This window comes from Anneissia japonica, unplaced genomic scaffold (genome assembly GCF_011630105.1).
Source record: "Anneissia japonica isolate Jap-2015-1 unplaced genomic scaffold, ASM1163010v1 scaffold234_len1672027_cov178, whole genome shotgun sequence".
NCBI classification, from domain to species: domain Eukaryota; kingdom Metazoa; phylum Echinodermata; class Crinoidea; order Comatulida; family Comatulidae; genus Anneissia; species Anneissia japonica.
Genome location: NW_022738761.1, coordinates 38314 through 55562, shown reverse-complemented (window position 1 = coordinate 55562; position 17249 = coordinate 38314). Strand labels below are relative to the sequence as shown.

General features: G+C 35.2%; 2 protein-coding genes across 5 annotated transcripts in view; one reads left to right on the top strand and one right to left on the bottom strand.

Moving 5' to 3' along the window:
• The window catches only part of LOC117117729 (TBC domain-containing protein kinase-like protein), a 22146-nt gene extending 11789 nt beyond the window's left edge, over positions 1 to 10357 (bottom strand). Inside the window, exons 1-9 of one of the 3 annotated variants that reach the window (XM_033262124.1) lie at positions 10232 to 10357; positions 7907 to 8100; positions 6720 to 6792; positions 6382 to 6496; positions 4830 to 4903; positions 3708 to 4002; positions 2888 to 2949; positions 1496 to 1647; positions 782 to 917 (exon numbers count right to left, since the gene is read on the bottom strand). In XM_033262124.1, coding sequence (XP_033118015.1) covers positions 782 to 917; positions 1496 to 1647; positions 2888 to 2949; positions 3708 to 4002; positions 4830 to 4903; positions 6382 to 6496; positions 6720 to 6792; positions 7907 to 8099 — 1100 coding nt within the window. In that variant the 5' untranslated portion in view covers position 8100; positions 10232 to 10357. Of the gene's footprint in view, positions 1 to 781; positions 918 to 1495; positions 1648 to 2887; positions 2950 to 3707; positions 4003 to 4829; positions 4904 to 6381; positions 6497 to 6719; positions 6793 to 7906; positions 8101 to 8481; positions 8585 to 9897; positions 9921 to 10231 lie in introns of those variants that run through there. The other 2 variants (XM_033262126.1, XM_033262125.1) reach the window with 2 other exon arrangements.
• The window catches only part of LOC117117731 (aminoacyl tRNA synthase complex-interacting multifunctional protein 1-like), a 9474-nt gene continuing 2547 nt past the window's right edge, over positions 10323 to 17249 (top strand). Inside the window, exons 1-6 of one of the 2 annotated variants that reach the window (XM_033262129.1) lie at positions 10323 to 10453; positions 12380 to 12519; positions 13249 to 13356; positions 14039 to 14176; positions 16029 to 16231; positions 16442 to 16607. In XM_033262129.1, the coding sequence (XP_033118020.1) occupies positions 10452 to 10453; positions 12380 to 12519; positions 13249 to 13356; positions 14039 to 14176; positions 16029 to 16231; positions 16442 to 16607 (757 nt within the window). In that variant the 5' untranslated portion in view covers positions 10323 to 10451. Of the gene's footprint in view, positions 10454 to 12379; positions 12520 to 13245; positions 13357 to 14038; positions 14177 to 16028; positions 16232 to 16441; positions 16608 to 17249 lie in introns of both variants that reach the window. The other variant, XM_033262128.1, reaches the window with a different exon arrangement.

Sequence of the window (17249 nt, the reverse complement as noted above, 5' to 3'; positions counted from 1 at the left end):
GCAAGATGCTTAGAAGCATTTGTACTGACATACAAGAGTGCCATAGTTCTAGGGTTGACTAGATCAAATGATAAATTTTTAAGAGCACTATAGTTGTCTAAACATTGCATCAACTTTCATAGATATTCCTACAAAAATCAATATTTTCTTATGGTATTTTGAACAAAACAGTACTTAACTGCAACTTTTCATTTCAATGGGTGCAATATTGGTCATTGAACAGTTTTAAAAATCACATTTTCTGGGTGCTGTTTTAAAATTATGGACATCTTCAATTGTTCTTGATGTAACATTTGAAATTTTTTTAGAATCTTAATCGTGTGCACGGCCGTCCCAAGGCAAAACAACGTAACTGACATTGTTGTCGATTTTGAGATAATATCATTTCAGAGTATATTAAACACTTCTGAATTACCTGAAAATGTCCATTATTTATCTTTTATGCTCGAGAGGTAAGTTCCAAAGGAAACTTAGGCATTTATTGGTTTATCCAGGTAAGTATTCATGAAATAGACTTCAGCTCCCAACAAAGAGTTGCTTCAGAGATAGCACCACATATCTTTAAGTACAAAACTTAAAACCTAGTGATATTCCATGGTAAAACAACTTAACAGCAAGATTACGGGGCAAAACAACATATCTATTTTGATTTCCAATTTGAATGAGGACCAATGAAGAATTATTATTATTATTATTATAATTATTATTATTATTATTATATTAATATCATTATAATTATCATTATCATTATCATTATTATTATTATCATTAACGACTTTACCTTGCAACTCCACATATTGGAGGATGTGATCGAATCAGTCCTTTTTTCTTCAGTTCACTTTCCAAGTCTCCTCCAGCCAATCCCCACAGATAGTACACTTCCTCTATCGATCGCATGGCAAGATGATCAATATCCGCTAAAAAATAATCATTTGTCTGTGGAAGTATGTTGCTTGCTTGGTATCATAGAGCCTGAGTCTCTAATAAATCCTTGGTTTTAATACCAAAGTTTTACATAGCTTGCCTTTAAGTAAACAGTATCAGCACTCTTTTTTAATCACAAACGTTATTTGGCTTTTTCCCTTACTGGGGTCTAGAGTTTTCCAAGTGGGAGAATCCAGTTGCTCTAGGCTTTGCTATGGTTCATGCTCTGTTTTAGCCCTAATAAAGCTTTTTTTTAATACCTAAGTTTGTGACATAGCTTGAATAAAAATAAACATTATCAGCAAGGTAATTGTGGTGTTAATATTTTGTAACCCAAATTTGGATTAGCTTCTTCCCTAACAGGGGTCCAGGGTTCCCCAATGGGGGAGGGGTCCGGTTTCCTCTCATTGGCGCCTCAATTGCTTGAGCACTAACAGGTTTTCAGGCCATGTTTTAGTCCTAGATGCGACTATTTTATGATTTTATTTAAAACTCATCAATAATGAGGGTAAAATAAGGCTACTAACAAAAAAAAAGATAATACCCCATTGTCCATTGACAATCTCCTTACCTATTTCATTTGCTTCTATGTACTCTTCCAACTCTAGTTTTTCACAGCGAATCCCTGGGTACTGGAACATTGTTTTCTGGCTTCTGTAATCTGAATCCGCAGGCATGAATCCTTTGAACACGGGATCCTGTAGCAGTTCCGAGGGTGTCGGTCTAAATTTGAATACCAAGATAAATAACTGCCAATTACTTCTAAATATAGTACAAAAACTATCAAGGGTTCATTAACCTGAAGAAAGTGACTGAAACAGTTGCAAAAACCATTGCTAAGGTAGGCAACTATATTGGTTCAACAAAACAGATACAGTAATATTTTTGCTAACTACTAGTGTCTGCCATAGTTCTATATTTTTTACTACTAGACTTTACAAGTACATCTGCTAAACCTGCAACATAGTGCTACTAATTATTACTTTTACTATTACTATTTGCGGTTGGCGCATCGCTTGTGGCTTGGACTCCTAACCTTGAGGTCAGGCGTTTGAAACTCTCGCTGTGCAAGTTGCTTGTGTCCTTGGGCAAGGCACTTTACTACGCTTGTCTCTCTCTATCCAAGAGTATAAATGGATACCCAGTGGTTCACTACTGCTGGTCACCCTAATACACAATACCGAGGCTTAGTACGATGTGCTAACAGCTCATTCCCCTACGTTCAACAGAAAAACGGGACTACCTTTCACTTTACCTATTACTACTGCTGCTGCCACTACATTTCTATACATATCTTTGTCATCTATTGAAAAGATGAAAATAGAATACAAATGTGGCAAAGACAAGCCAAACCGGTCACTTGTTGCAAAAATCAATTTTTAGTTAATAATACAGTTTTACACAGTAAAATGAGAGCTATAAAATTGTAAAAGAATCATTTAAATCCAAAGTTATGAAGTTACAGGAGTTTAAACATACAGCTGTTTACAACGTAATATTTGAGAAATCAGCCTTCAAAGTTTATGATTTCAGGCATTTCTCAGGCAGAAACCATCACCAAATCATTAAAAATTGTTGTTTTAACATTGAAAATGGAGAAAATAACAGCATATCATAGATATATAAAGGTTATTTTAGTGCATTAAAATAGATTTCAAAAATGTTAACATTCCAGCAGATTTTGGCCATTATCTCTAAAACAGGATTTGCGATGTGAGTGACTGTTTTGGCTTGTCTTGCCACAAATACAAACATACAGTATTTTAATTTGGTACCGCCCCCCCCCCCCCCCCCCCACTTACCTATTTTGATATTTTCCTAATCCCACCAATACTTACAATATCATCGAATCAGAATTAGGAATTGGTTTAAGAATGGTGTAACAACAGCTACTGCCTAACATTTACTCCTTTATATTTCTATTTGTGTGTAGTTTGAAAACTGTGTGCATTAACTTATGTACCTTTCTCTTACAGACAGGGTCAAGCATCGCCTCAAAAGAGATTGGAAGCCTCCTGGTAATACCTTCAGAAATATAAAGCAGTTAAATACATTATAAGTGTGTGTAACCATTAGAAAAATGAAAAATAAAAGAGTGTTCAAAGTTTAGTCAAAGATGCAAATTCAACAACAATGTATGTTTTTTTATATCCAACAAACATAGAAATAAGATACAATAATGATAGAAGGCAAGTAAAGAAAAAAAATGGTGGGAATAATGTCATAGTTAATTAATAATAATTAATAATATATTTATCTAAGCACACATATGAGGCTGCCATCCTAAAACCAACATCAGTGACCTAAAAATGAAAATTACCTTTTTAAAATAATTATTCTTATCCTCCCTCCACATTATAAGCTTTAAAATGGTGCGTCTTTCGCTGGAATCGATTTACTATTGGCAAAGTTATGTAAATTGGTGCAATACAGTAGCAGCAGCAGCTAAATGTAGTAAAAGCTGCAGCAGCCATCTGATGCACAAGACAAAAAAAATTATTTGTATATAGCACCCTCTATAAAAACAATCATGAAATAAAGTACCCTCTGTTATCTTTTTTTAAATTGTAGGTGAAACTGCTACGATTAGTCGTCATTGAGTATAGTTCGTTAAAAGAAATTCATATGGCCTGTACTCGCATTTTAATGATGAATTCACTTCACTGTTATGAATTTTAAGGTATAATCGACCTATACATTTTATCGTGAGACGTAAAAAGTGGATGCTCATGCATGAGACTCATGCATTATGCATGCGAGTTGGCACTTGTAACAATGCTTACCTCAAACTTGTTCCGTGCACCATGATCATCAAGAATAGTATCCAAAGGATGCTGCTTATTGCCATGTTTCCCTAGCAACAACACCTTAGCAATCTGCTGCTGGAGCGTATAAGCCGACCACAGCTCTAGACCCAGACACACCTCCAGCACAATCAGTCCCAGTGACCAAACATCTGGCTTTGGTCCTAGAAGCGAGGTCTTTGCTTTGGCCTCGGAGCCTGAACCAATCTTATCTTGTGGCCTGGACATGAGAGGGCCCTGAGCCAGGACTTCCGGTGCTGTGTACTTCGGATATCTGAGCAAATTGGTAAATAAAGATATATAGGTAAAAGTTACAAGTTAATTTTTTTTAAATTAAAGAATGAATTCAATACACTGTATCTTCATGTAGCCATTTTTCCTTTTTTTTTAAACAAATACAGATTTCCTACAAGAAGTCTGCTTGTTTGACTCTTAGCAATATATGTTATCGATTGGAAAACTTGCAATGATAAAAGATAAGCTATCTATGTTGTATGTGGGACACATGGCACGGCATATAAACAGGCCTAGGCCTAATAGAAATGAGTTTTTTCAGATTCACCTGGTCTAGGCCTACTGTAGCCTTTTCCTCCAACTAGGGCCTAGGCTAAGCATGTTACTAAGGAGTACTGTACAGTCAAACCCATCTTTCAGGCTTTTATTTGGCCACTAATGAAATAAACCTTGCAAGACAGAGTATGTAGGCAAATTATATAGGACTTTATTTTCATAACACTTTTCAATTTACAGGATAAGATCTCTGGACATAGTTTTTTCTTTTTAGGTAATAAAAATCATCATCCATACATATATATATATGCTATATATGCATGTATGTACCTAAAAACTAAACACACATCCATTGTCTAATCAATCAATAATATTAATTCATCCCACATAGGGCAAATATAAAAAGCAGGACTAAAAAAAAAATAAAAAAAAAAATGATAATTGAAATACATTATTGTTGAGATGGATTTTTGAGGGGTGTTTATTCGAGAGAGGCATTTATTCAAGGGAGGCTTTATTTTTAACAAAATAAATGCCCCTCAATTTCACTGTAAAAGTGGAAAGATTACATTTCCTAGGTCGTCAACTTACCCAATAGGGAACATGACAGCTGACCCTACATCGGTCATGTGACACATCCCATAATTACTCAGCTTCACATGCCCCTAGAAAGACATCACAACAAAAAACATATTGATATTATACATATTAATGGAAGAGATGATGTTTAACTATGTTGCAGTAAGTAAGATTTTTTATACCTTATTTCACAATTTTTTTTTTAAGAACATCAGAGGAGGGCAAAAAAAACCAGAGGGGGGCAAAAAAAAAAAAAAAAAGAATAAAAATTTAGTTTTTAATTTTTATTTAAATTTTATAATAATTTTATTCTTATTTGAAATAACCATTTATGGCGGGCGGCGTGTTTGCTAAACAAGTTATAAAAATAGTATTGCCTAATGCTTAAAAAAAATATACAAATTTTAAACAGTAAGGAGAGTATAAATTGAACACCCAAACTGAAATGTAACTCAGGTTTTAAAATATTGATAATGCAAGTTATGGTAATGTAAAAATGATGACAACAATTCTGTCATATACTAGAGAGATATTCCCAACCAACAACAGTTCTTTTCAGAACTACCTACGTGGTGTACCACAAGCATTAATATATTAATTCTGTCATTCAAAATTTTTTGTTCATCAATCACTCAAATAAACAGATAATATAATAATATTATAATAATACAATGTTAAGATGATGAAAAGGACCAAAAATACTCAAAAGAGCTTGCAAATCAAGGTGTCCTAAATGAGAAATAACAATAATATAATGTTTAAAATGCAAAAGGTGATGATGTTTTATGGCTTGCTATGTTGATGTTGTACAATTAAAATAATGTCAACAGTGGTGACGATGACAACGAAGACAATATGTCCACAACAATGACAACAATGAATGTTATGTTTTAATAATGAATGTTGCAATGATGATGATGATGATGATGATGTTTGCGTAAGAGATTATATCAACAATAATATTCAAACCAATGATGTTCGTGGAAAAATTAACAATTAACACATTGACTGCCTGAGCTTCATTTAAGGTTCCTTCCCATATGCCAAAACAAGTTTACATGTACAAACATACTTTTTTTGAAATTTCATCTGGTCATACATGATCATAATAATGTGTCTCTAATAAATTGGCGGGAAAATATTAGGGGACAAGTAAACTCGTCGACAGCACTGTGATAGCACTTTTTATTGACTATGCCAAGTGTGAGTTTTCTTGTCCGCTTTTTGCATGGGTTGGTATATGTTCAAAGGGTGCCCCCAATTGTGCCGCTTGAGTGTACTGCCAGCAAAATTACAGAACAAACATGCATACGTCATTTGTACATTATCGTCTAGGTGTATCTTCCCTGAACTACCAGCCGTTAAGTCTTTGATTCTACAATATATAACAAAGAAGTGATAGACGCTAGAATGTTACCCTGATTTTGACAGGTATAGTCGTCCCTGGCGCCCTCAGCAACACCCTGTGGGACGAGTATACTCGTCACTGGCAGCCAACGTGTTAACCATATTGATAATAAATATCAATCAATAATCAACAATTAAAAAATATTAATTTGCTGACCTTCTTGTCCAAGAGTATATTTTTGGGAGCAAGCAACCTGTGAACAATTCCTTTTTCATTCAGGAATTTCAATCCATCTAAAACTTGAAAGGCTATTTCTAATATCTGTTGATGGCTGGAAATAAATAACAGATAGATGAGAGGAGAGAGAAAAGAAAATTGTATTGAAAGCACTACTTGACACCTTTGTAAAAGTTGCTATTTAAAACTCATATTGATTTCATTTTTCAGTGCTTCGCCTTTTTCTCTGGATCTGCCCTTGTAAAAGTGAACTTGTGAACTGTGAACTATGAACTAATATTATAACTATTATACTGTAACTTTCAAAAAGTACATACTTGCTTTTAGTTACATTGTTATAAGTCTCCTGCAAGTTGTCTTTGTAATATTCTGTCACCAGCATCAGCCTCTCTGTGGAAGCAAATAATTATAAATATATGATCAAAGTGATTACTGTATATAATCGCGTATAAGAATCAGTGTAAGACATTTTTGTTCACTTTATCCTTACGATAAATACACACTAAATTATCTGTTTAAATTTTCATTATTGTATTATTAGGCATTGTTTAATTTTAGGCCACACCCCTAGGCCAAGACAATCTTCAAAATAATACCATTTTATTTTGAAGATTGTCTTCAAAATAATACCATTTTATGGGCTTTTTGAAATGTTAATCAAAATCTTATTTCCCAGTATTTAAGATTGTGCTAATTGATACAAACATTTAATAGATTCACTGCAGAAGTAAATTTACATGTTACAGACGATACTTACATAAGACAAACATTTAAAAAAAAATTTAACATATGTATGTCGTGCCTATAAAATGACCCCGTTTTTCGATTGTAATTTGCTATTTTAAGCCACGTCTTATACGCGAGTATATATGGCCTACCAATTACAAGTCAGTAATGTATACTAAATTACCACCTCACTGGGAAAATCCCAATTGATGGTTATTAACACGGATTTGCCAACTATTAATAGAAAGAAAATGTTCAAGATTTTCTCTACTGTACTTCAACAATGACGACTAAAACAAACTCATTATTTTGAACTTTCTTAGTTTTTACAGTTCAGCTGAAAAATTTCCTCTAAAGAAAGTTTTGTATAGATTCACAATCATTTTATTTTATTGTTATTATCGGAAGAGAAAGCCCAGAAAAAGCCTTTTCCAACATAGTACCTATATATTATCAAATATGTATAGACCAATCATTTACAGTAATTATTCTTCCTGTAGATCTCACAGCTGGGGAAATCTGGTAGAAGACTTTTTAGTACGCATTATCTGTATACTAGAGTCATTGTACATACAGTAATTTCCATCGAAATCTATTCTAAATAATTTGCACTTCTGTACATTGACAAGACATGCATGTAGTAGAGACAACAAGAAAGCCTCAGCATTGGCAGTGCAGACAGAGAGCGCCCTAATTCAATTTGTCTATATAAACAACAAATTTCAGGATGAACACTATGTTCTCATAGAATAAAGTTTTACTGTAATTGACCCCTTACCATGCTTTCCTCTGATAATCTCTATATACTGACATAATCGTGGATGACTGATCGTTTTTAAGTACTGAAAACGTCCAAATATTTTGATGGAGTTGGGAGTGAGGGGTAAACCGTCAGACCCACATTGGTCATGGCCATGCGATGCTGCACAGAACGTGGACACCCCTAGGAAAGCTGAATTCAAGGGCTGCATTCTGAATAAAAGAAAAACATTATTGAAAATAATTATTATAATTTCACACATGACAATATGAATTCATAATAAAGGCCTTGGCCTGATGACGTACATGACTTAAATTGTTATAATAGGCCTACACAGGATACAGCACAGGCTTCCGAAAATACCTTAATAAATAAAATAGGCATCCATATACAGTACTAGGCCTAGTAAGTAGGCCTTCTAAGGTGCTAGCTTGGCCTAGCTAGGTCCATGGTTTAGCTATCATAAATTTCAGTGGCGGACCATCAAGGCAAGCAAGGTATGCAGTGCATACCCTGGCTAAAACTTTAAATAAATATTTGTACAGTTTCTCCGTTTTATTTAGCATTTCATAACCACAATCTTCTATACAAACCTTGATTGCTACAGTTCATTGGAATAGTAAAGCTTTTCAATATTTGGCCTATTTTAAGATAAGTCACACCTGGGCGTATCGCATCGTACACTCAGCTGCTTAGAATTTCCGCATGGCTGGTTTTCAATTTTAGTCATTCGCATATTTAGTGAGGGTAGCAGGTCAAAATGGCAATAAACCAAATAAGGCAATGACTACACAGCAATAACCAAAATGACAATGAAACAAAATGGTAATGACAAGTACCAAAACGGCAACAGACCAACACGGCAATGACAAGTACCAAAACGGCATAAACCAAAATTTTCTGAATCGTTTTGAAATCATTGTCCCAACAGGCAAATCGAATATTGCCATGGCCTCATTTTCTCACTTTTAATGTTTATTATTATTTCACATTTTTTTACTTTTACGACATAAATTGTTTAGCCTTTAAATTTTGTCTGTTTTTGAAGGTTTTATTTGTTTAAATGTTTTACTGCTTTTATTGATACCCCACATATTGAATTTATATTACTATTATTATTATTATCATTTATTATTATTAATGATATTATTGGTGCTGCTGCTACAGTATTTAGCCTAACTTTTACCATATTTAATCGTAGTACACTTTCATGTTTATAATTAGTTTATTTTTTCGCGTTTCTACTTTTATGACAAATTGTTTAGCATTGTTTTGGTCTTGCCATTTTGGTTTTTGCCATTTTGGTCATTGCCATTTTGACTTACTGTTGTTTTGGTTTATTGCTGTTTTGCCCAGAAACCTCAGTGAGTTGTGGTGGCCTTTGAATAGCAATCACAGTCACACTAATTACACTAATACTAATTACACTGGCAATCAGGTAATTTGTATTGCCAGACATTCTATAAACTCAATGATTAAAGTTAAAATATATGTACTGTATGCATACATACATATGATAGGTACAGAAGAAACTTGTATTAATTGAAATTTGTTGAACTTACAGGAAGAGGAATTCTTCTGAAAAGAAGAAAACTAAAACCATGCCGTAAAAAAACGAACATACATTTGTATTTTGAATAGAACGCAATTTTTGATTACAGGCTAACCAGGGAGTTGATAACTCACATGGGCTAACCAACTTTTCCTACTAGCAAGCCCTAGCACAAGTGGCATATCTAGATAGAAGTCTTGAAATGGAAGGAGAGTTGTTGGGAGGGAAGAAGGGGAGGGAAGTGAGGGGGAAAAATTAGGTGTGGGGTACGTAACTCGAAAAATAAAGTGATTTGAGGTGTTATTTTCACTAGGCTACTTGAGTTCGAGCATGATTTTAGGGGAAACTGGGGGAGGGGCCAAGTATTTTTTGGGGGAAGGAGGCCGTGCACCATCATGCACTCGAGCACTAGGCCTGCCCTAGATAGGCCTATGCACCACTCACTCATGCCTCATACCCTTCAATTTACCCTATGTACGGTCCACCACTGATATACATGATATTTGAAATGAAATTGAGTCAGGCCCATAAGCCCAGGAACTGCATATTATACTGGCCTATATGCCTAGAGTGTCTGTGTCGTGCTGGCTGAAGCCTGGCTACAGACAGCAGTACGGGATGATAATTGTGAGACAGCCTGGCCTAGCTTGCCTAGCTAGCCATATAGGCTAGGCCTACTACTAGGCCCTACCCTAGGTCAAAATTAGCCAGACGTAGATTAACTAGAGCTTCCTTTTATATATAATGGGATGTAAATGCATTTGATTATTAAAAAAACAAAATTGTATTACATGAGAATACAATCTTTGGAAGTAACAAAACAAAATCAAGCATCTAGCCTACTCCCCGTCTTCCGAAATATGGTCGCATCCATGTTGATGTCAAAGTTCATTGCCTCCACTCCCTTTCACCTCTCAACACAGGATCGGAGGAAGCGAGCCACGTGAATTTCACTGCAATCTTGAATCAGATACCCGTTCGAAGGGACATATTTTGAGAATTTGTGTCTGCATGTGAGCCTTTGTTAATTATTACACGATTTTATGTTTTTATGACCAAAAACATCGTATTTCTATCTATTATAGGCCTAGCCCAGGGCCTAGGCTAGGCAAGTAGTAGTCTACTCTCCTTGTTCTCTGACTGACTGACTCAATCAGTCTCCAACTAGCTCACCAACTTCTAGAGGCCTAGGCCTAGCCTAACTTGAAATTTTCACTTTTTGAGAAAAAAAATTGGCATATACAATACAGACATTATGATTAGGCCTATAATATGTAAAGTTTAACGTTTTTCACAGTCTACATACAGACACTGTACGTTTTTTACCCCGGAAGTATGTATTGTTTAAAAAGGCACGGTAACCGGGATATGACCGGTTGAGCCGCCGGTAATTTCTATGGAACGCCAAGCACGTCTCTCAGTTAATGTAGTGCGTCTCTCAGTGAATGTCATCAGTGAATGAACCCCGGCTTGCCGATATCATCAGTGAATGAACCCCCCCCCCCCGGATAAATAAATAAATAAATAAATACCAGCTACATATTCATCCCACAGTCTTGTCAGTCGTTGATTTGCTCGTATTGCCGTTCTTGATGTATAATTGGGTAATTGAAAATTAGAATTTTGATTATTTTATGTACTACATTTTTATAAAAATAAATGAAGTTGTATAATTGCAAAATCGTATTAAAAATGTGATTATTTACGTTTGGTTTGCGGCGTATTTCAATTAACTTATTTGTTATTTGTACTATTTTGTTAAATTATTCAATTAAATTATTTATTATATATAAGTTTAACAAATAATACAAAAATAAAAATATATAAATTATAAAACCATAGTAAATACTGTATAATAACATAGGCCTAACACATTTAAATTTATTGTTTATAGTCATGCAAAATCGTATTAAAAATGTAATAACTTGATTATTTTTTATGTTTGGTTTGCGGCGTATTTCAATTAACTTATTCCTTATTTGTACTATTTTGTTAAATTATTTAATTAAATTATTTATTATATATAAGTTTAACAAATAGTACAAAAATAAAAAGTGTATGAATTACAAAACCATAGTAAATACTGTATAATAACATAGGCCTAAAACATTTAAATTTATTATTTATTATTCATGCAAAATCGTATTAAAAATGTAATAACTTTATTATTTTTTACATTTGGTTTGGTAAATTCTTATCATTTATTATATATAATGATATATAATAAATATAATTTAATTAAATAATTTAACAAAATAGTACAAATAACGAATAAGTTAATTGAAATACGCCGCAATTAACGCACTACATTCTAAGAGACGTACTTGGCGTTCCATAGAAATGACCGGCGGTTCAACTTGTTGGCGGCTCAACCGGTCATAATCTCGGTAACCCGTATTGTCGCAAGTGCGACCTACATGTTCTTTTAATCGCATCTGTGGCATTATCTAGCTTGTGCATACGTAGCTTTTATAAGATTTGATATGAAGACACCATCAACCAGTGGGTTTTGCTGTGCCAAACTCCATCATCTCAAAACGATTTTTTGAATACAATTCCTAGGCAAAACAGTGTATCTACATCATAGATACATTGTTTTCCCCCGTAATCTTGCAAAATGGTAAACCACGAAAAATCACTAGATTTTAATTAAGTTTTGTGCTTCAATAAAGATAGGTGGTGCTCGCTAGAAGGCTGGGCTAAGTATGTATGTAGGCAGGGTTGGGGCCAGTGGGAAAGTTTAGGTGGAGATTTTTTGTTAGACTCTAAAATCAGGGGAGATGTAATAGTAAAACTTCAAAAGGAAAAAGAAAATCGTAGCTATAATGCTATGGTACTGTGTATTAGTTACAGTAGGCCTATATGTAAACATATACTTTAATTTTTTTACATTAGGCATTAACTTAGTCCATCATTTTAATAATTTTTTTTTGATTCAGGTTTTTGTTGCGGACTACAACAAAAAGACTAAGAATGGCAAGTTCAGCAGTGAAGCAACGTCTGGAACAGAGAGCCCAAGAAGCGGACCAGTTGATCAGTCAATTGAAAAAACAAGTAGATCAACTGAGAACTTGTGCAGGTACAGTTCTACTAAAACAGCACTCTGCAAACTTTCTAATTCACAGCCTACTTGAGAATCTCGGCACCAAGCCTCGACCCTGCCACACAAAAGTCTGATCATGAAAATTACCTCCATGTTTCCATGGGCAACATCTCTTCCCTCAAAAATGTTCTGTTGTGCTGCAGCCCATAGTTTGCAGATCGTCATGCCAGACCTGTCCCCACTTTTAAAGAAAGTGCCCTTTAAATATGCTCGCTTCACTCACAAATAACACACCCCGCGAATTCTGAAAGCTTCGCTAAATTGCTACAAGTTCAGCTTGCCCCCTGCGCTTTCGTTTCGACCCCCCTTAGATTTTTCACCGTACGCCCCTGTCACCCGATATTTAAACAAATCTCCATTTCACCCGATTGAATGTAAGTTCCACCCGATTTCACAAGCCACCCCACCTCCCCAAAAATACTCCGATTTATGCATAATTTGATCGTTATTATTCAATGTATTCGCCACCTGCTCGCTTCGCGGTGCCATAAACAAGCATCAATTTTTAATTCGAATGTCGAATGTTAAGATTCTTTAAAAAATCTCCAGATTTTCATGACCCAAGGATTGGCAGGTCTGTCATGCTATAATAACCTAAGCTGTTTTTAACAGAAGAATCACAGCCCATGCTTTTTTCTTTGCTGATCTACTTTTTTAATAATTTACTTATGTTTTTCATTGTTTTTCATTTTTTTTTTTTAGTAGCATCTGGAAGCTCAAGTGGTGCAAGTCTTGCTGTAGAAAATGCTCAACTGCGATTGAATATTGAAAGACTGAAGACAAAATTGAATGAGCTAGAAGCTAGAAATGGATGTAAGATTTGTGACTAAGTACTTGTAACAGAAAGTGACCAACTAAAGTCTAATTTGTACAGTAAAACACCTATTACGGGGATACTTTCTAGAAAACCATAAAAGTGTCCCTTTGATAGGAGTGTCCCCTTTATAGGGGTTAGCCATAATGTTAAATATTTTCCCTTCATTAAAGTGAAAATTAAAGAGGCCCTTAATTAGGGATTGTCCCCTTAACACTCTGCCCGCCAAACACGGAGATCTCAGTGTTTGGTAATGCAACACTTGACCGCCAAACACGGAGATCTCCGTGTTTCAGATTTTTTTTTACGGAATCCGATAGAAGAGGTAATTACCGACATGTGCAAACAATTTACACTAATATATACACTATATTCAGTCTGGACTGTAAGTATTTCACTATTTGAAAGTATCCAATCTGATAAAAGAAGATTTGAAGTTGAGTCGCAGCTAGCTCAGATAGCACGTCGTATGAGTGCCACTGAGGCATTCGCTGAAATTTGTGCGGGTTCTGGCAAAAGTATATCATCAAATGATGTAAGGTGTACAGCTTCAGAACATTTGCTAAAATGTCTGGCGATGGCCGATACTATTTTTTCAACCCCCCTGGTGGTCAGAGTGTTAATAGTGGCATCCCCTTAATTCTAAAAAAAAAGAAAATTTTTTTTTTGTTTTCCTTGCAGTTGTACAGGTCAGTCTACCAAATGCAGGAGGTAAATCTTTAACACAAAATGTAACTCCAGTTGTTGCTAATGAGCCTGCTCCTCCAGTTACTCCTGTACAAAAGGCAGGAGAAAGTAAACCAAAGAAAGAAAAGAAAGGTATGAGCGAATACTTCAAAACTCTGCTGCTTGTGTTGTAAAACTTTCTAAATGGTTTACCCATATTACTTTAATTTTAAACCTTCACTGGCTTCCGGTAGATGCGTATCATTTTTAAAATTATTCTTCTTACTCAAAATCCATCCGTGGTCATGCTCCATGTTATCTTTGTTTATCTTATGACAAACATGTTCCTTTGTGTTCTACTCTTTCTTCCCAATCCCTTTAACTAACTACTCCATGAGTCAAACATATTCATACAGGTGAACACTACTGTAGTTGAACACACTTTTTCTGTTTCTGCTCTGGAGCTCCCTGCCCCCAAATAGTATCATCTGACCTGGAATTATTCAAATCCAACCTTATATCTTTCCTCGTTAAGTAACTCAACTTCTTTTAACAGCTTTGAGAAATGTGATTTAATATTATAGTTTATAAAGCGGCATATCCATCTAACATAAGATACTCCGGGCACTTGATATGTGGACTATGATTTTCTTACCCCTAAGGGTCCTTTCGTGTCTGTGCTACCCAGTAACTTGGTACCAGCAACTCTGCTCATCCACCAGAAGGGTTTTCTGTTCTAGTACACCGGGGTATCTCCCTACTCATCTCAAAAGATGTACAGTCAACTCTCCCAATACCGACCACCCAGAAAACCGGATTTCACACAAAACCGGTCGTTTTTTAAAGTCCCAAAATCATTCCTATTCTTACTGTATTAAAATACTTTCTGAAAACCGGATCTCCCAATTCCGAATTCCGGCCAAATTCTTAAGTCCGGAACAATAAAATTACCTTCTGAAAACCGGACGGCCGGTTTAAAACGATGATTTATTGACGAAATATGTTAAATAAATCATCGGAGACATATCGACTGACTCCAAATAACAACTATTAATCACAGAACAATACCACGTGTACGATCGTTAGTGTTGATCGTGTGACGCGCCAACAGTGCATTAATTAATTAATTGCAATAAGCCTAGATTTCATTTGTTTAATAAACTGATAAAAAAAAGTTCATGAGTGTGTTTTCTTTATTAAGGAACGTATCCTTTTCTCACATTTTGCATTCATTCTCACGCTAAGGCAAACCAAGCGGTCCCAACATAAGGCTATCGATTTCATAAAAACAATTGCGCAATTTGACTGTCACCTCTGACTGTTTTCTATTGGCTGACGCAGTTTAAGTTAGCACTTATTTTTAGCATTCAGTGACCCACTAAGGTTATGCCAGCGGCATCGAAAACAAATCGAGCATGCAACCACGTTGAAGCGAAGCAGATTATGGCGATCGAAAGAAAAATAACACTGACACTTATTATAAATTACAATACACATTAAGTTGATTTGTGTAAATTTTTATTGATAATAGACTTCGACACAAAACAATAGGTACGTACAACATAAATAATGAAAAATAAAGTAAAACATGAATTTTAAATGACGTTCTCAGGTCAGTAGGCATACACAGTACATGATGCAGTGTGGTGTACCTATCTGCTGTACCTTGCTAGGCCTAGGCTCGACTCAAGGTCGGGGAACCAAGGTAGGTAAACATGACGTTCTCTAAACCGGTTCGTCTGGAAAACCGGTCAAAGTGGACGGTCCGAAGGGTGGTCGGTATTGGGAGAGTTGACTGTACTGGGTTCTTTATAATGCACACTAGCCATTGTAAATACTGGAACTACAGTTTATAGTCCCTATCTGAGAAAACTTGTTCTACCACCAGAACCATAGGCGAGCGTGCCATTCAAACCAGAGCCGATATTATGGCTGTATCTTGCGGTGCCCCTGCTAACTGCTCGGCCATTTGACTCGTTTATTATTATTATTGTTATGAATATAGAAAAGAAAGGTGGTGGCAAACCTCCAGAAAAGAAAGACGATGTCCCTGTAACAATATCAGCGATGGATCTTCGCATTGGCAAGATAGTTGGCGTTAAAAGGCATCCTGATGCCGACTCGCTTTATGTTGAAGACATCGATTGTGGTGAAGCAGAACCAAGAACCGTAGTCTCTGGACTTGTGAATCATGTACCTATTGAGGAGGTAAGGCACTAAAAAATCCTTTGTTTTTGCTTTATTTCCATATTTATTGAGTGTTTTCTAGAGTGAACAAAGCACTGAACAAAGAAGTAATTAAACAAGGAGCTGTGTTGGGGAGTCATCCCGATCCAGATGTCAATCACCTTGAAACTCACCTTGTTGACGTTCCCAGCCTGCATTTATGAATTCATATCTATTGATTATAATTTGCAGATGCAAGACCGTATTGTAATCATCTGCTGTAATTTGAAGCCAGCTAAAATGCGTGGAATCTTAAGCCAAGCAATGGTAATGTGTGCTAGTGGTGATACAGTAGAGTTACTCACTCCCCCTGCTGGTAGTGTCCCTGGCGACAGAATCAGTTTTGATGGTTTTCCATGTAAGTTTATTTTATGAAATATATATTCTTGTTTATTTATTTGTATGTCAAAAATAACTGATGTACAATGAAATTTGTTGTTGCAGCAAAAAAAGCTGAATTGAAAGCAGAGTTGTTAAAAGATATAGACTTAAAATATTCTGTACATTAAGAAAGGATAAAAGAAGTAAATGTTGACATTGATTGATTGATTGATTGATTGATTGATTGATTGATTGACATTAGAAATTGAATTACAAATAAGAAACACATTAGAAATATTAGAAATTTTGAATATAATGTAATCACATCAAGAATATAGATCAACATAAAAATGGATTTATACTAGCTATTTCTAATATAAAGTAGAATGCTGGGAGGTTCTCAGGGGCGTACCGTGGGGAGGTCGATGGGTGCGGTCGACCCCCCCTTTTAAAGAAAGTGCCCTTTTAAATATGATTTTTAAAAAAAATCTAGCATAATTAAACTGCGCCTAACATGAAAGTAGTTAATATCAAAATAAATTATCCTTCGCCTAAAAAATGTTTGGTGGCCCTTCCTTTTAATATTTTGATTTTTTGTCTTTTTTTTAAACAATCCATATAAAGTTATACATTTTTAATCAACTTGATACTCTAAGCCCGTGCGCCAGTGGAGTTGTGT